This window comes from Lepidochelys kempii, chromosome 5, assembly GCF_965140265.1.
Source record: "Lepidochelys kempii isolate rLepKem1 chromosome 5, rLepKem1.hap2, whole genome shotgun sequence".
In the NCBI taxonomy this organism is placed as follows: Eukaryota; Metazoa; Chordata; order Testudines; family Cheloniidae; genus Lepidochelys; species Lepidochelys kempii.
In genome coordinates this window covers 100,540,256-100,559,357 of record NC_133260.1, presented here as the reverse complement: position 1 = coordinate 100,559,357, position 19,102 = coordinate 100,540,256, and the positions used below count along the sequence as shown (strand labels likewise).

Below are 19,102 nucleotides of genomic sequence, written 5' to 3'. Positions count from 1 at the left end.
TGTTGCTTCCATTTCTTAATTTATGATTTCTTCTAATTTTATGTTCTTAAGTGCATGCCCAGCTTTAAGATCACAATAGTCCCACTGAAATATTCCAAGTATTTAAACTTAAGCACACACTTAAGTACCCTGCTGAATCAGGATCTTAAAGAATTCAAATATTCACTGTGATGATTCACTGTTGTATTCTTTAAGAAATATGCCAAAACGTTTCTCAATGTACCTTGGCAATAATAATTTTTTTACAATCTTGTGGAAAAGCAGACTTTTTTTTTACTTCTCACCTTGAACTTTTCATAGTGTTGCAGCTTAGTTTTCCGAGACCTGAAAACTCATTTCTGCACACAAATATTTGTGAAGAAGAAAACAAGTGGTTTTGCACAGCTGGACTTAAAATAAATAGCGGTTCCTTTTTCACTCTTAATGATGTGGCTGCAGAAGTATGTTGAAGTTACAGCTTTCCTCTTTTGCTATGGTTCCCAGTGAGCAGTCTGTTTTGCTGTACAGGAAATTTCATTATTTGAAGTGAGAAACGCCTTTATAAGCCCACAGTTTGGATTATCTACATAACTCTGATAACTATGTCTAGGATTTTCAAGGCCCAAAGACACCCAAATCCAATTGGATTTTAATAGGGATTTGGATATATATCTCTTTCAGGTCCATTTGGAAATCCCAGCATGAAGACAGCATTTTGTAATAAAATCAATACTTGCTGTCTCTCCCTCCACCACCCAAACACATTCAATTTCATGTGACAATATTGTGTTGGGTCTGTTTTTCTAAGGGGTTTGGGTTTTTAAAATGGAAAATAGAAATTTCCTCAAAAATGGAGCAAGCAAAAGATTAATAGGATGAAGGCAGGAGGTTTTTGTGTGAAACTTTGGCATGAATTACAGTGGAGAAAAAAGGAAACTATGTCTGTGACAATTATTTAGCACTTAGAAAAAGATTATCCTAAGGTTCTGTTTTTCCTGATGTCTCATGCTTCCTAGCTTTCTTGTCCCACAGGATCCAGTAGGTCTGTTACAGTGGTTTGTGTTTCAGATCCCCATGCTGTCCTTGCACTTTACATGTGCTATCACACCACATGTTCTCTCTCCTAAGTAGTTTTCTAGCCAGGCAAAACTGAATGTGTAGAACACCAATTTTATCGGTACTAATTTAATAATCCCACCCATGTAACAGTCATTGCTCTCCACTTCTATACCAGTAGCAAGCAGCCAGTGCTCACTTAGATATAGAACTGGTTTAACTGACAATTTTGTGTCCATCAAGCAATCCATTACACTCTACTCTATTTGTATAAATCCACTTTGTTGCTAGTTTGTTGTTGACATTAATATTTACCACCGATGGAGCACTTGGTAAGGTTGGAAATCAGGGAAAATGGAGATATAAAGAGCAGTTACATGGATCTCTCTTCCCTTCATTCCCTCCCAAAAAATCCAGTCTAGATGAAACATTTTATTTGGCTTAGAAAACTATAATATGCTTATTTTTAATTATTTGCTTAGCACAAATGCTACTGGACACTTAAACCCCAAAATAAAGACTACAGTCTAAAAGAAAGATGCACAAAAGACAGAACGTGCTGGGAAATCCAGTGGTGGGAATAACTTAGTTTGGATTTAATTAAAGTGATAAACTTTCTCATTATGACTCTCACAGAGGTATGTATTTTAAATGTATTTTTAGATTTATTGAGAGACAGAGTGGGTGAGGTAATATATTTTATTGGACCAACTTTTGTTGGTGAAAGACAAGTTTTCAAGTTTACACAGAGCTCTTCTTCAGGTCTGCAAAAGGTACTCAATGTCATAGCTAAATACAAGGTGGAATAGATTGTTTAGCATAACGAGTTAACATGTTGTAAGTGACCATTCAAGGTGAAGGTAACACATTTCATCTCTTTGCCTCTGGGTGAATATACAAAACTGATTAAAACACTAAATTTATTGATCAGTGTGAATGGCAATGTAACTAAAATCCCTACCCCTTAGAGAAGACTGTGTACACAGCACTCTGCCCCTTAGGCAAAAAGCCTGGACAAATAGGAAGAACTTAAACTGTGCCCTGAAGGTCGTCAACCTTGTCTCCATAACTCTTTTTTTATAGTAGAACAAAAGCTTATGTCACCCAACTGATAAGGGTCTGAGGCCATGTCTATGGTGAAGACACTTGATGCCAGCATAAAATAACCACCTCTGTAGGCGGCAGAAGTTTCTCTCCTGTCGACAGCGCGGGGCATACAAGCACTTACGTCGGCGTACTTATGTCGCTCGGGGGGGGGGGGGTGGTTTGTTCACACCCCTGATTGACATAAATTATGCTGACATAGGCTATAGCGTAGACAACCTTATTCTGCATCTGCCAACTACTTCAAAAGAATCAAACGGATGTCCCAGACCAGCATGTCTTGTGACTTTGGATGCTGGAGGAAGGAAGGATCAGTGACACAGTCTGTATGGAAAAGCCTTTTATATCTGAAGACCTTATTAGATCATCGTGTATATATAGTTTGAAACAATGGTAAATCTGTGATGAAAATAAGGCTTGGGACTGAAGCAGCAGTGATCTAATTTCAGCTTAATTCTGAATTGGGAGATCAGAGTGCACTTCCATTTTCTGTGTTTAGGATCATGGTTAAATGGTTTTCATGGACAAAGCACCAACACTGGTAATTCTAGTCATGCATTTCCTAGGAAAACTAGATGAATCAAAGATGACTACTTTACTTTCAAATAGATTTAAGCATCTGTTGAACATCATCATAAAAGATATTGACATGAGTCAGTCATTAATGGAAAACCTGTTTAAATGTCATTTGACGGTTATCTTAGCAGGCTGGTTAATAATCCTTATCAATGGTTTTGTTGCAAGGCAAGTTTCTAAAACCTTATCTGTTAGATATTCTAATGTATAATACTTTAACTTGCTTCATTTCAATAACTCCATTGCCTTACTCCTCTTGCTTTGAAGTGCTAAGCTTCTTAGGATAAAGACATGACTGATCCTATTTTATTAAGTCCTTAATATTCCCTATGAATCAGGAAAATAGTATAATAAAATGGATTTACTACCTACAGGGGAGGGGGCAGAGTACCTAGCTCTGAACAATATCATGTATAACAAATAATTTAGATGGTCGGGTAAACTTGGGGGTTTTTTGGTAGAAATAAAGAGTTGCAGACAAGAGCTCTTGTTTATTGGGTGTTGTATGAATGGACAAATTATGGAACTGCACTACTTCATCATAGAAACAGGTGCACATAATCCTGCAAATGTCATCTTGACTGTTTTTGCCATCTCCAAGCACAATCGCCAAGCCCTGCAAAGGAGATTTCAGTCCAGAATAGGAGTAATCCAAGCTGTAGGTTTGAGGTGCTGCTTACATGCCATAGAAAAGTAAAGGGGTTTACACAGACAAATGTATAGACCACACCTACCTGAAAACCTCCTACATGGCTTCTGTTGTGAAAGGCCTCCAGAGTATTTCATGAATTTTGTGGGGAAGCCAAAATCAGGACAGAGAACTTCCATTTTACACTGTTTCTTTTGGCCATTTGTTTTCTGGTCTTTTTATATGGGCATCAGCCAGCAGAAATTTATTCATAGCTACTGGACCTGATTCTCATCTAATTTTAAACTGGTGTGGAGTTACTCGCTTCCTGTCTATGCTACTGTGAGATCAGAATTGGGTCTGTTATGTCTAATGTATATTACATGTTGCACTGTGAATGCCTGTGACAAACTACCAATATTGGGGATTGCTAAGGAAGTGTAAACAACGAGGAGTACATGTGGCACCTTAGAGACTAACAAATTTATTTGATCATAAGCTTTCGTGGGCTAAAATCCACTTCATTGGATGCATGCAGTGGAAAATACAGAAGGAAGATTTTATATACACAGAGAACATGAAACAATGGGTGTTGCCATACCCACTATAAAGAGAGTGATCAGTTAAGGTGAGCTATAATCAGAAGGAGAAAAAAAATCTTTTGTAGTGATGATCAGGATGGCCCATTTCCAACAGTTGACAAGAAGGTGTGAGTAACAGTAGGGGGGAAAATAAAAATAGTTTTATTTTGTGTAATGACACATCCACTCCCGGTCTTTATTCAAGCCTAATTTAATGGTGTCCAGTTTGCAAATTAATTCCAATTCAGCAGTTTCTCGTTGGAGTCTGTTTTTGAAGATTTTTTTGTTGTAGTATTGCCACTTTTAGGTCTGTAATCGAGTGACCGGGGAGACTGAAGTGTTCTCTGACTGGTTTTTGAATGTTATAATTCTTGATGTCTGATTTGTGTCCATTTATTCTTTTACATAGAGACTGTCCAGTTTAACCAATGTACATGGCAGAGGGGCATTGCTGGCACATGATGGCATATATCACATTGGTAGATGTGCAGGTGAACGAGCCTCTGATTGTGTGGCTGATGTGATTAGGCCCTATGATGGTGTCCCCTGAATAGATATGTGGACACAGTTGGCAACGGGCTTTGTTGCAAAGATAGGTTCCTGGGTTAGTGTTTTTGTTGTGTGGTGTGTGGTTGCTGGTGGGTATTTGCTTCAGGTTTGGGGGCTGTCTGTAAGCAAGGACTGGCCTGTCTCCCAAGATCTGTGAGAGTGAGGGATCGTCCTTCAGGATAGGTTGTAGATCCTTGATGATGCGCTGGAGAGGTTTTAGTTGGGGGCTAAAAGTGACGGCTAGTGGCGTTCTGCTACTTTCTTTGTTGGGCCTGTCCTTTAGTAGGTGACTTCTGGGTACTCTTCTGGCTCTGTCAATCAGTTTCTTCACTTCAGCAGGTGGGTAAAGGAAGTGAAGTGCCATACTCCTGCAGTCACTTTTCCAGGAAGTCCATTGCCGATCACAGTCCTGGTTAGTTTCACTCGGCATTAGAGGCTGTTGCTTCTTAAACTCTTAAAGCTGGGTAGAAATGCAACAATACTCTCCTGCAGCTGCTGTTCTGAATGTATGACGAGGAGGGAAGGGGAAGACCAGTTTGAAAGCACGTTGATGACAAATAATGTAAAGGTGACCATATTTTCAAAACTGAAAACCAGGAAAACTATGTGATGACATTTTTTCAGGTTGTGAAAGAGACACAGAAAAGGACATTTCCTTTTGTTACTGCCAGGTTCTGACTCAGAGTGGAGGATTTTTTCCACTAGCTTATCATTATGAATTAATTTATCATGAAACATTGAACAAGTGTCATTAACATTCTCTCTGAGCAAAAGAACAACTTTAACAGTGTCTAGATCATTCAGTTTTTCTTTTCACTCCAAACACTAGTCATTACTCTGAAACCTCATTTCACTAGATTGTTCCTGGTAAATAGAGCAAATTCCACATGTATAACAATATTTTATGAACAAATATGTTGTGACTATAAATAAGCCAAATATTTTGATGATTGTAGTGGGGGAAAAACCAGGCATTTCAGGTGTCATAAAAGAAGTTCCTGAGACTCCAGGACATTACATGAAAAATTGGGACATATGATCACTTTAATTGGTGTCCTACTTCACATTAAAATACTTTTGTCAGACTTTACTGTAAAACACTGCTGGTTATTTTATTTTCTTGTTAAACCTTTTTAGTCCAGATACTAAATTAATCAAATGTAGAATTTATTCATAATACATGACTAAGCGTGCTTCATGCAGAATAAGTTCAAGGCAATCTCAGTGGTTTCCAAATATTCAAGTAGTGTAAGAATGGTGGGTTGGTGTCAGATGGCTAAAGAATATGTTTTCAATTAATTAATTTTTGAACTTATAAATCATAAATAAAGACTTTTTAAAATTAAAGACTCCAGAAAAGAGGCATTTGTATGAAATCCATGAATTTTTAATAGCTAATTATACATATTTAAAATATCAGTGTGCTTTTTTCTTATGGAAGATGAAGTTAATTGGTAAAGCAAATAATAGAATGAAGGTAAATTCCCTGCTAAATGTTAAGCATAAACGTATATTTATGATTAACCATAAACAAAGCAACAAAATAAGAGATAAACAACATTCTTATATAACTAAAAATATAGAGAATGAGTGCAACAAAATAGTTTAATCCCTTCTTAAAATATCTTTGTTTCTTCTTTCCTCATCTGATAGGGCCAGTGATACTGAGAGTTTCTATTTGCCAAACATTCTGCATAGTGCAAGTAACACTCTCCATTATCTCTATCTTTGCACAGAACCCATTCTGAGTAGTATAATAATTTCTTTTAGCAATACAACAGTGTCATATAAATGTGGAATTTATTTGGTTTTTATAAATACTGTGCTTTATTGTATATTTTGAAAATAAGGGTAAACCCTTTAGCACGTGAGCTTTATAATAAAACCTCTGGCTAGTTTTTCTAACTAATCATTCATTTTTAACGCTTGTATTGTATACTCAAAACTTTCTCTTGATTAAAATTTGAATATACACAGTGTAGCATTATGCCTTAAATGATGTGTGGAATCAGATACTGTGTACACATAGAATCATAGAACTTGAACGGACCTCAAAGTCACTTAGTCCAGTCCCCTGCATTCAAGACAGGACTAAGTATTATCTAGACCATCCATGACAGGTGTTTGTCCAACCTGCTCTTAAAAATCCCCAAGGATGGAGATTCCATCACCTCCTTAGGCAATTTATTCCAGTACTTAACCACTCTGACCGTTAGGAAGTTTTTCCTAATGTCCAACCTAAACAGCCCTTGCTGCAATTTAAGCCCATTGCTTCTTGTCCTATCCTGAGAGGTTAAGGGTATGTCTACACTACAAAATTAGGTCGATATTATAGAAGTCTATTTTTAGAAATCAATTTTATACAGTCAATTGCATATGTCCACATTAAGCGCATTAGGTTGGCAGAGTGCGTCCTCACTGCTGTGGCTAGCATCGACTTACGGAGCAGTGCACTGTGGGTAGCTATCCCACAGTTCCTGCAGTCTCCGCTGCCCATGGGAATTCTGGGTTAAACTCCCAATGCCTGATGGGGCAAAAACATTGTCAAGGGTGGTTTTGGGTACATGTAGTCAGTCGCCCCTCCCTCCATGAAAGCAACAGCAGACAATCATTTTGTGCCTTTTTTCCATGCAGATGCCATACCACGGCAAGCATGCAGCGCACTCAGCTTAGCTCACCGACAGTGCCGCTGTTGTGTCCTGGGTGCTGCTGGCAGCAGACGGTGCAGTAGGACTGCTAACTGTTGTCCTACACCGCTTCCGCTGCTACTCTGCTCTGCTGCTATTGTCTCAATAGCAAATTTCTCCATGTTGTCTGTCATGGGCTCCCGGATACATGTGTTCTTCCTCAGGAAATGTGTGTGGTGCTAACCGTCATCCTCCACCGCTTCCACTGCAACTCTGCTCTCCTGCTCTCATGAATCCACCTCGCAGGTCCTTCTCGTGACATCCGTCAGCCACCGCTTCCACTGCAACTCTGCTGTCCTGCAGACGCCATACCATGGCAAGCATGGAGCCCTGCTCAGATCACCGCGGCAGTTATGAGCATTGTAAACACCTCGTGCATTATCCTGCAGTATGTGCAGAACCAGAACCTGCAAAAGCAGGTGAGGAGGCGACGGCAGTGTGGTGACGAGAGTGATGAGGACATGGACACAGACTGCTCTCAAAGCACGGGCCCCGGGAATTTGGAAATCCTGGTGGCAATGGGGCAGGCTCATTCCGTGGAACGCTGATTCTGGGCCTGGGAAATGAGCACAGACTGGTAGGACTGCATAATGTTGCAGGTCTGGGATGATTCCCAGTGACTGCGAAACTTTTGCATGCTTAAGGGCATTTTCATGGAACTTTGTGACTTGCGCTTCAGGGCAGGGGAAAGCAAGAATACCAAGATGAGAGCAGCCCTCATGGTTCACAAGCGAGTGGCGATAGCCCTCTGGAAGTTTGCAACGCCAGACAGCTACCAGTCAGTCGGGAATCAATTTGGAATGGGCAAATCTACTGCGGGGGCTGCTGCAATCCAAGTAGCCAATGCAATCACTGAGCTGCTATCAAGGGTAGTGACTCTGGGAAATGTGCAGGTCATAGTGGATAGGTTTGCTGCAATGGGATTCCCTAACTGTGGTGGGGCGATAGAATACATATCCCTATTCTTGGGACCGGACCACCTTGGCAGCCAGTCCATAAACCGCAAGGAGTACTTTTCAGTGGTGCTGCAAGCACTGGTGGATCACAAGGGATGTTTCACTGACATCAACGTGAGGTGGCCGGGAAAGGTACATGATGCTTGCATCTTCAGGAACTCTGGTCTGTTTGAAGAGCTGCAGGACGGGACTTACTTCCCAGACCAGAAAAAGCTGTTGGGGATTTTGAAATCCCTACAGTTATCCTTGGGGACCCAGCCTACCCCTTAATGCCATGGCTCATGAAGCCATACACAGGCAGTCTGGACAGTAGTAAGGAGCTGTTCAACTATAGGCTGAGCAAGTGCAGAATGGTGGTAGAATGTGCATTTGGACGTTTAAAAGCACGCTGGTGCAGTTTACTGACTCGGTTAGACCTCAGCGAAACCAATATTCCCATTGTCATTGCTACTTGTTGTGTGTGCTCCACAATATCTGTGAGAGTAAGGGGTAGACGTTTATGGCAAATCGCCTGGCCACTGATTATGCACAGCCAGACAGCAGGGCTATTAAAAGAGCACAGCAGGGTGCGCTGCGCATCAGAGAAGCTTTGAAAACCAGTTTCATGACTGGCCAGGCTACGGTGTGACAGTTCTGTTTGTTTCTCCTTGATGAAAACCCGCCCCCTTGGTTCACTCTACTTCCCTGTAAGCCAACCGACCTCCCCCCTTCAGTCAACACTTGCAGAGGCAAAAAAGTCATTGTTTCAAAATCATGCATTCTTTATTTATTCATCGCACAAATAGGGGGATAACTGCCAAGGTAACCCAGGAGGGGTGGGGGAAGAGGGAAGCACCGGGTGGGGTGGTGGATGAGGGGAGATGGGAAGGACAAGGCCACACTGCACTTCAAAACTTATTGAATGCCAGCCTTCTGTTGCTTAGGCAGTTCTCTGGGGTGGAGTTGTTGGGTGCCCGAAGGGGGGCCCACCCCTTGCATTCTTGGGCATCTGGGTGAGGAGGCTATGGAACTTGGGGAGGAAGACGGGTGGTTACACAGGGGCTGCAGTGGCGGTCTGTGCTCCTGCTGCCTTTCCTGCAGCTCCACCAGATGCCGGAGATATCAGTTGATCCCCCAGTAGCCTCAGCATTGCATCCCGCCTCCTCTCATCTTGCTCCCGCCTCCTCTCATCTCGCTCGTCCCTTCTGTCCTCGCATTCATTTTCTGCTTTCCTGGACTCTGACATTGTTTGCTTCCACGCATTCTGCTGAGCTCTTTCAGTGCGGGAGGACTGCATGAGCTCAGAGAACATTTCATTGCTAGTGTGTTTCTTTTTTTTGCCACCTTCTCTGCACTTGCCTCTGGGATGGAGATGATAGGGGGAGCATTGAAACAGTTGCAGCTGTGGGAGGGGAAAAAAGGGAGAGTAGTATTTAAAAAGACACATTTTAGAGAACAATGGGGAGACTCTTTCACAGTAAACCAAGCTGTTAACATTACATAGCGCACATGCTTTCGGTACAAGGTCGCATTTTGCATCTTATATTGAGGGCCTGCCGGTTTGGTGTGTGAGATCACACACGCAGCAACAGAATTCGGCTTGCAGGCCACCATGGTAAGCCACAGTCTTTCAGCTTCTTCAACCTTCATAACATGTGGGAATGGTTTCAAACAGCAGCACCCTCCTCTCCCATACCAAGCACCCGTTGGGTTGGCCATTTAAAAGGAGGTGCTGCAGTTTTCATGTTAACGTGCAGCGCAAACCCAACTAAACCCCCTCCCACCCAATTCTCTGGGATGATCACTCTCCTGAGGATAACACAGAGATAAAGAACGGATGATGCTTGAATGCCAGCAAACACTAGGACCATATGCTGCCATGCTTTGTTATGCAATGATTCCAGACTACGTACTACTGGCCTGGCATGGTAAAGTGTCCTACCATGGAGGACAGAATAAGGCTCCATCCCCAGAAACCTTTTGCAGAGGCTTTAGGAGTACCTCCAGGAGAGCTTCTTGGAGATGTCCCTGGAGGATTTCCGCTCCTTCCCCAGACACGTTAACAGACTTTTTTCCAGTAGCTGTACTGGCTGTGAATGCATGGGGAAATTAATCATTAAACATGCTTGCTTTTAAACCATGTATTTATATTTACAAAGGTACATTCACCAGAGGTGCCTTCTCTGGCTTCATGGTCTGGGAACCTGCGTTGGGAAGGTATTGGCTCCAGGGTGATAAACAGTTCCTGGCTGTCGGGGAGAATGGTTTCTCCGCTTGCCTGTTGTGCACTATCCTCATCAGCATCATCTTCCTCATCCCCAAAATCCTCATCCCTGTTGCATAAGACTCCCCCTTTGCAGGTGTCTACAGACAGGGTGGGGTAGTGGTAGGGGCCTCACTTAGAATTGCATGCAACTCATCATTGAAGCGGCATGTCTGGGGCTCTGACCCAGAGCGGCCGTTTGCCTTTTTGGTTTTTTTGTAGGCTTGCCTGAGCTCCTTAATTTTCTTGCGGCACTGCTCCGGGTTCCTGTTGTAGCCTCTGTCCATCATGCCCTTGGAGATTTTTGCAAATATTTTGGCATTTCATCTTTTGGAACGGAGTTCTGATAGCACAGATTCTTCTCCCCATACAGTGATCAGATCCAGTACCTCCCGTTCGGTCCATGCTGGAGCTCTTTTGCGATTCTGGGACTGCATGGTCACTTGTGCTGATGAGCTCGTCACACTGGCCAAACAGGAAATGAAATTCAAAAGTTCCCGGGGCTTTTCCTGTGTACCTGGCTAGTGCATCTGAGTTGAAAGCGCTGTCCAGAGCGGTCACAATGGAGCACTCTGGGATAGCTCCTGGAGGCCAGTACCGTCGAATTGCGTCCACACTACCCCAAATTCAACCCGGCGATGTCGATTTCAGTGCTAATCCTCTCATCGGTGAGGAGTACAGAAATCAATTTTAAGAGCCCTTTAAGTCGACAAAAATGGCTTCGTCTTGTGGACGGGTGCAGGGATAAATCGATCTAATGCTGCTAAATTTGACCTAAATTCGTAGTGTAGACCAGGGCTTAGAAGAACAATTTTTCTCCCTCCTCCTTGTAACAACCTTTTATGTACTTGAAAACTGTTATCATGTCCCCTCTGTCTTCTCCTCTCTAGACTAAACAAACCCAATTTTTCCAATCTTCCCTCATAGGTCATGTTTTCTAGACCTTTAATAGTTTTTGTTGCTCTTCTCTGGACTTTCTCCAATTTGTCCACATCTTTCCTGAAATGTGGGGCCCAGAACTGGACACAATACTCCAGTTGAGGCCTAATCAGCGTGAAGTAGAGTGGAAGAATTACTACTTGTCCCTTGCTTACAGTTCTCCTGCTCATACATCCCAGAATGATGTTCACGTTTTTTTGCAACAGCGTCACACTGTTGACTAATATTTAGCTTGTGGTCCACTATGACCCCCAGATCCCTTTCCGCAGTACTCCTTCCTATGCAGTCATCTCCCATTTTGTATGTGTGCACCTGATTGCTCCTTCCTAAGTGGAGTACTTTACATTTGTCCTTATTGAATTTCATCCTATTTACTTCAGACCATTTCTCCAGTTTGTCCAGATCGTTTTGAATTTTAATCCTATCTTCCAAAGCACTTGCAACCCCTCCCAGCTTGGTATTGTCCACAAACTTTATAAGTGTACTCTCTATGCCATTATCTAAATCATTGATGAAGATATTGAACAGAACCGGACCCAGAACTGATCCCTGTGGGACCCCACTCATTATGCCCTTCCAGCATGACTGAACAACTGATAACTACTCTCTGGGAACGATTTTCCAACCAGTTATGCACCCACCTTATAGTAGCTCCATCTAGGTTGTACTTCCCTAGTTTGTTTATGAGAAGTTCATCCGAGACTATCAAAAACCTTACTAAAGTCAAGATATACATCATCTACTGTTTCCCCCATCCACAAGGCTTGTTACCCTGTCAAAGCTATCAGGTTGGTTTGACACGATTTGTTCTTGACAGATGTATACTGACTTATTTATCACCTTATTATTGTCTAGGCGTTTGCAAATTGATTGCTTAATTATTTGCTCTATTATCTTTCCAGATACGGAAGTTAAGCTGACTGGTCTGTAATTCCCTGGGATGTTCTTATTTCCCTTTTTATAGATGGGCATTATATTTGCCCTTTTCCAGTCTTCTGGAATGTTCCCAGTCTTCCTTGACTTTTCAAAGATAATTGCTAATGGCTCAGATATCTCCTCAGTCAGCTCCTTGAGTATTCTAGGCTGCATTTAATCAGGCCCTGGTGATTTGAAGACATCTAACTTATCTAAGTAATTTTTGACTTATTCTTTCCCTATTTTAGACTCTGATCCTACCTCATTTTCACTGGCATTCACTATTTTAGATGTCCAATTGCCACCAACCTTCTTGGTGAAAACCGAAACGAAGTCGTTAACCACCTCTGCCATTTCCACATTTTCTGTTACTGTCTTTTCCCCCTCATTGAGTAATGGACCTACTCTGTCTTTGGTCTTCCTCTTGCTTCTAATGTATTTGTAGAATGTCTTCTTGTTTCCTTTTCTTTTTGCGAATACAGACTAACAAGGCTGCTACTCTGAAACTTTTTTCCTTTTATATCCCTAGCTAGTGTGATTTTGTTTTGTGCCTTGGCTTTTCTAATTTTGTCCCTATATATTTGTGTTATTTGTTTATATTCATCCTTTGTAGTTTGAATGAGTTTCCACTTTTTGTGGGACTCTTTTTTGAATTTTAGATCAATGAAGATCTCCTGGTTAAGCCAGGGTGGTCTCTTGCCATACTTCCTATCTTTCCTACGCAGTGGGATAGCTTTCTCTTGTGTCCTTAATAATGTCTTTGAAAAACTGCCAACTGTTTCCAATTGTTTTTCCCCTTAGACTTGCTTCCCATGGGATTTTACCTACCGACTCCCCAAGTTTGCTAAAGTCTGCCTTAGAATCATAGAATATCAGGGTTGGAAGGGACCTCAGGAGGTCATCTATCTTGAAATCCATTGGTTTTTATTGTGCTGTTCTTCCTCCTACCATTCCTTAGAATTGTGAACTCTACCATTTCATGATCACTTTCACCCAAGTTGCCTTCCACTTTCAAATTCTCATCCAGTTCTTCCCTATTTGTCACAATCAAACCTAGAACAGCCCCCCCGCTAGTAGCTTTCTCCACATCCAGTCATTGCAGGGATAGTGTATATGTCTATGAACAATATTGTCCAAAGCTCCCCTGTTTATTAAGTGACATTAGCGTCAGTTTTGTGCACAAAGCAGAAGCTCTTTGAACTGAACACAAGCATCTGGAGCCTCCATTTGCAAATGTCTTTGAATCCTAAGGTGTGTTCTGGGGAGGTTGGGTAGTATGGAGTGGGCCCAATCCTGACAAATGAATTGGTGCTGTGGGTGCTTGGTACCTCTGAAGATCAGGCCCAAGGTGTCCAAGGCTCTGAACCCAAAAATGGAGGCCCTCAAAATTAACATCTTTTGAGGGGGGGAAAAAAACAAAACCAAAAACCCCACAATGCTGCCAACTATTGTTGTTGCAATGGCATCTAAAATGAAGTACACGTAGTCTAATATGGTTGAAAGTATTTTTTATCCATTTATTATTACCTCTTCTTAAAAAGGAAAATGTTCATTTTGAAATACACAGGTCCTAATTCTGTCCTTTGAATATGAGTGCATGGCTGCCATTGATTTTTAACTGAAGTTATACCCGGGCATCTGAGAGCAGAGTTTGGCCCACGAGACATATTTTAAGTTTTTAAGGAAGAATATAACCACAGCAAGGCATCCATCTCTCTTTGTATCAAAGTCAGATACAAGAAGAATGTGCTTTACTAAATGCAAATGTACTTCAAGTTACAATTAACACATTAGTGAAGTGAGTCAAGTGCTAGAAAGCCTGTGTAAATTTCACTAAACAATAAATTTTTGGTGCCCTGAGGCTTTTTAATGTGCTGTATGAGGAAATCAATTTACTGAGGAATGAATGCATGCAAAAAATTAATAAAGCACAAAAATATGCTCAAATAATGGAGCACGTTCTAAATCCATTACATAACAAACCCTGGCTACTACAAACTCATTTGATTATCAGTGTTTGGCCCATTGTAGCAGTCGGTCACTTTTGTCTTGTTACGCGTTTCCCATCAAGCATCTCAACTCTGATCGCCATGACCATATTCATTCTTTATCAATATGGGCAGGAAACACTGCTTCTCTGGTTGCCCTCAGTGTCACTCCAACAACTGCGCCGTAGGTATTCCTCAAAGAGAACTAGTTCCTGAACATTGAAGATGGGAGCTTTGCCTGAAATAAGGTGCACAGGGTTGGACCCGGAGTGGGGCATTCCAGACAGCAACTCCCTACAGCCCAATTGCCTTTCTTCTCACTACCATGAGCATCATTTTTGTGACCCAGCACTAATTGTTAGTCTTTAGTCACGTCCAACTACAGTCCTGTCAATCCTTCTCTTTCCGCATTGTAAACTGTGTGCAGCTTTTTTCCTAAATGTTTAGGGCTCAATGGTGACTAGTCTGTTCAGGTTGGGGATGTGAGAAGGAGCAAGAAGGAGCTAGTCACAATTGCAGAGAGTACAGTACAGGAGCCGCTTAAAGCTATGCCAGCAGTGCTATTAGTCTCTGAGAGCTAGGAGAAGTGAGGGCAGGGCCTGAGTTTGAGTGCTGTGGTGAGGGAATGCATACTGTACCCTTTACAAAGAAGTAACAATGGCCATTCAGACCCAGCCACACAGATCAATGGGAAAACTGTGCTTCATTTATCCTGGTCTCATGAAAACATGCTAGCAAAGTGATTGATTTAGCTCTGTCTTCTTGCAAAGCTGATGATTGAAAAAGTTTAAAAAGTCCATTTGTCAGGTTCATTTCACTCAGTCATCAAAATACATTCCTTCTACTCAGTCATCAGTTCCACTTCATCCATCCACCCAAATTCATTCTATTCACCTATTCAGCAGTTTCACTTTATATAGTAAATTGCTTTGCATAGTGAACCCACGTCCCACAAATAGCAGCATAACCTGCCTTGGCCAGGGTGTCATGTCCACACACTGAGGATGATACATGCATCAGTCTATTCACTAAGCAACTGATTAGAAAATCCCTCTTGTACCATTTTCCAGTGTACAACTGGATCACAGTTCTGAAAGTTTGCTGCAGTGGAACATTATGTGGAGCATATGCCTGGTGCCAGATACGTTATTTTAAATGGCATTTTGGGTATGATTTCTATCTGTTGGTTGCCTTTTCCTAAATAAGGTAAGCTATTCAAAATGCCTGAGGAGCTTGCATTTTCCTTCACTGCCAAGGTTAGATTCTTCTCTTGAATTGTTTGAAGGTTAATTAAATATCTTTATCTGGAACTAAAGTTAACAGTGACCTACAAAAGAGTTTAATAAAAATGGGACTTTTGTGTCCTCTGTATGCTTTATTTGGATATACAAAGAAGGTCTGAAAGTGGAGTCTGCATTGGTTTGGGTTTTTTACACTTTAGTGATGTCAATTATGGTCTTCCCTGGTTTTTCTAGAAGTTTGCTGGTGATCCATTTGACCTTGATTTAAGTGCCCAATATAGACACACCTGATCCTACAGAAATATTAAAAATAAAATTTGTGCTATAGAAATTAATTTCTCCAGTAATATTATAGAATAGAGTAATTTGTTATATATTTTTAAATAACTGTCATGTTCATTAGTCATATTATGAGTATAACTCTTGTAGCTTTATTTACATATATATTAATTATTCATGAGGCTTTACAGATCCATAAGAAAACCTACACCTGGAGGAATGTATATTCAATTTATTTTCTATTTTCAAATCTTGGAAGTTTTATAGCTGACTTCAATGAGACCAGGATTTTGCCCCCATGCATTCTAAGGCCCTGATCAGTCCGACAAGGTTATAAATGCTTCGTGTGGTTGGCTGATGCACTTCACTTTCACTGACTTCAGTGATATCCAGGTTGCCCAGTATCTCTCAAGAGCAAATACTGGTTTTATGTATTAAGTATATCAATATTCACAGACATAAATGTACTAGGGATACTATTTTACAGGGGAGAAGATAATACTGTGCATGTGAATTTTAAAAAAAAAAAGAGTATCACTGCAGAACTATACTTCAAGTTACTGAAATGTGAAGATGGAGGGTGTCCTTTTCATTCCAGGCTGCAATCCAGACCAGTGAGAGGTTGTCTCACCACCTGCCCTGCAACCTTGAGTGCCTCACAATGCTTTGTTGTTGTAGCTCCCAACCAGGGCCACTCACAAACAGTCTAACATTGTGTAAGTCACACACAGAGTGTCTGTGTAGAGCTGCAGCCCTGGTCCACCCACTCTGATCCCAGCAGCCTGTCAGCAACACACCAGTCAAACTCTAGCTTCCAAAAGACTTGGTTACTACTTGCAGGGCCAACACAGTCCCAATCGCAAATTTTCCCAAAAATGTGGGTTTTACACTGTCCAGCCCTCTCCTGGACAGTCTGGCTATTAAAAGTCTGTTGTCCTGTAAAGGGTCAATTTTCAACAGTTTGCTACTTTAACTGGAGTTACCAAACAGTTCAGTTTAAACACATTAGTTTAGATTAAAATTAAAACAAGTTTAAGTGAGTACAAGTATAAAGGTATCAAAGTCAGAAATGGTTACAAGACAAATCAAGATAAAATACTTCCTAGTAGCTAAAATTTAACAAGCTAGATTTGGCTCAAGGTAAATCCTTACCACATGTTCCCAGCAACTGTGCTGACCAGAGTCTATGGGGCAGAGGTGAAGGTGGGCCAGTACAGCGTATCGGTCAGAAGTGGCCGCTGGTACAAGGCCATACACAGCTGACATTAAAGTGGTGCCGCAGCAGCGCTTTAACATCGCTGCCCCTTTTGCCTCCCCCAGGTCTGCCGGGGGCGGGGGGGGGGCAAAAGGGGCAGCTGCCACGGAGCCCCAGGCCTTTAAATCGCTGCCGGAGTCCTGGGCAGCACAGGCTGGCCAGCACTGAAGGGCTGGCTGGGGGAGGCTGACTTCCAGACCCGTCCCTTCCATCTGAGGCCCTGCCCCTTCCAGGGGTCCGGAGCCAGACCCCCCTACTGGTAAGACTTTTAAGTTACTTTCACCCCTGTTCAGGGGTCAGAATCTCCCCACAAAGTCAAAGGGCTTGTTCCTTTGTCATCTTAGGTGAAAAAGACCTGGCGGGTCTTTGCACCCTTGTAATGTGTTATCCCTGGATAACACTCCTTCCAGACGTGAGGAAGGATACGTGGAGTCCCATGGTTAAAGAGGTTCAATGTTGTTTGCTAAAATGCATATAGATCTGTTCTTATCCCCCTTCGTTGCCAGAGAATGCCTTCTTGACAGGTGATTAACTTTGATGAAACCTGGCTAGCGGCCTCAGCTTGTCCTTTGTCTTTGAGAAACAAGTTTACCCCTTCCCCAGATGGACTGGTAAACATGGTCATTATCATTTCATTTAATGTTCATAATTCTTCATATGCATTTTGTACATACATTACACAAGAATATTGATGATCAATGTGTTACTAGTTTATAAATGATACCTTGCAAGGCATATTTTGCACAAAGATTATTACAATAATGTGTAGGGTGGAATTACAGGAGTGCTTTTGGTCACAGAGAGAGAAAGATTTTATCCAATTACAGTTTTATAAAGTGCAGAATAAAGAAACAAAACCTCCTAACCTCTTAAATTATTTTCTATTTCCAGTAATAGAGAATAGAAGAAAATCAAAGTAAAAGTGGATAAGACGTGACCATGGTTGATGAAGAGCACTTTCTGCACTCCTGATTTAAAGGGAGGAATTTGCTGAGCCTAACAGACAAAGAGTAATAATCAATGGAACTTATCTCTGAGAAATGTCATGGGAACCTTGAACCATGGAAATGATAGCTAGACTTGACAGATGTGACATGAAACATTCCACACTTTGCTATCATGTGCTGTTGCTTGCTAAACTGTGAAGAACTGCATAAACTGTATTTAAGATGCTTTCTATACTAGTGCCAATCACCTTTTTTGGACCTGAAAGTGATATTTTCCTATTGACTCTCATGATTTCATTTGCATGTATTCAGTGATTGTGTACAAGCAAAATATGTAATCCGCTTTACCTATTTAAAGATCCATCATCAACACAGTGGTAAATAAAATTAATTCCACTTTTTTCTCCCCCAGAATCATAATTACTTAGGTCCATGTTGTTGGAAGTCCAAAATTATTTCAAACAAGGATTAATGTAAATGTCTGCACTTACTTTATGGACAATAGCCTCTAAAGATATTTTCACTGTTTGTTGGTGAAATGAGGGGAAAAAAACTATTTATAACAAGGCCTTATGTTGTGTACATAAATTGTCTTTGAAATGTGTGATTTAGTTTATTGCTTGTAAAAGAGAAATTATATAATTTATTTAGTAAATACTACTGTAAACTATAGTTTTATTGACAGAAATAAAATATTTTGTTCTCAAAACCTATGGTGCATATTTCAAGCTGTTTCTGGTCTATACACTTCCTGTTCTTGCCTTCTGACCCTTTCTAAGAGAATCATTATTTATGCGCTGTGCCAAACAGTACATAACAGGTAATCTGTCCCGTATGCCCTCACATAGAAGAGAAGGTGGAAAAAATGTTGTACTAGAAGGAGAAAGGCAAAGGAACAGATGTAGGGTGACCAGATGTCCCGATTTTATAGGGACAGTCCCGATTTTTGGATCTTTTTCTTATATTGGCTCCTATTACCCCCCTACTCCTTGTCCCGATTTTTCACACTTGCTGTCTGGTCACCCTAAACAGATGCAACATGTATGGTTTGATAAATGTTACAGATCTCTCACCATTTGCAACCATTGCAGGACAAAAAAAGGTAGAAGCAATCTGGTTCCACATGGGAGCAGAGATTTAGTCACAGCAGGGTAAGGGCTGCTAAGCATCATTCTAAGAA

General features: G+C 41.4%; 1 protein-coding gene across 9 annotated transcripts in view; it reads left to right on the top strand.

The window, feature by feature from the left end:
- The window catches only part of PIP5K1B (phosphatidylinositol-4-phosphate 5-kinase type 1 beta), a 166,721-nt gene extending 148,158 nt beyond the window's left edge, over window positions 1-18,563 (top strand). For 7 of the 9 annotated variants that reach the window (XM_073345199.1, XM_073345193.1, XM_073345197.1 and 4 more), the window contains one exon: window positions 17,867-18,561. In XM_073345199.1, coding sequence (XP_073201300.1) covers window positions 17,867-17,869 — 3 coding nt within the window. In that variant the 3' untranslated portion in view covers window positions 17,870-18,561. Of the gene's footprint in view, window positions 1-17,866 lie in introns of all 9 variants that reach the window. The other 2 variants (XM_073345202.1, XM_073345200.1) reach the window with 2 other exon arrangements.
- Window positions 18,564-19,102: the final 539 nt, after the last annotated feature.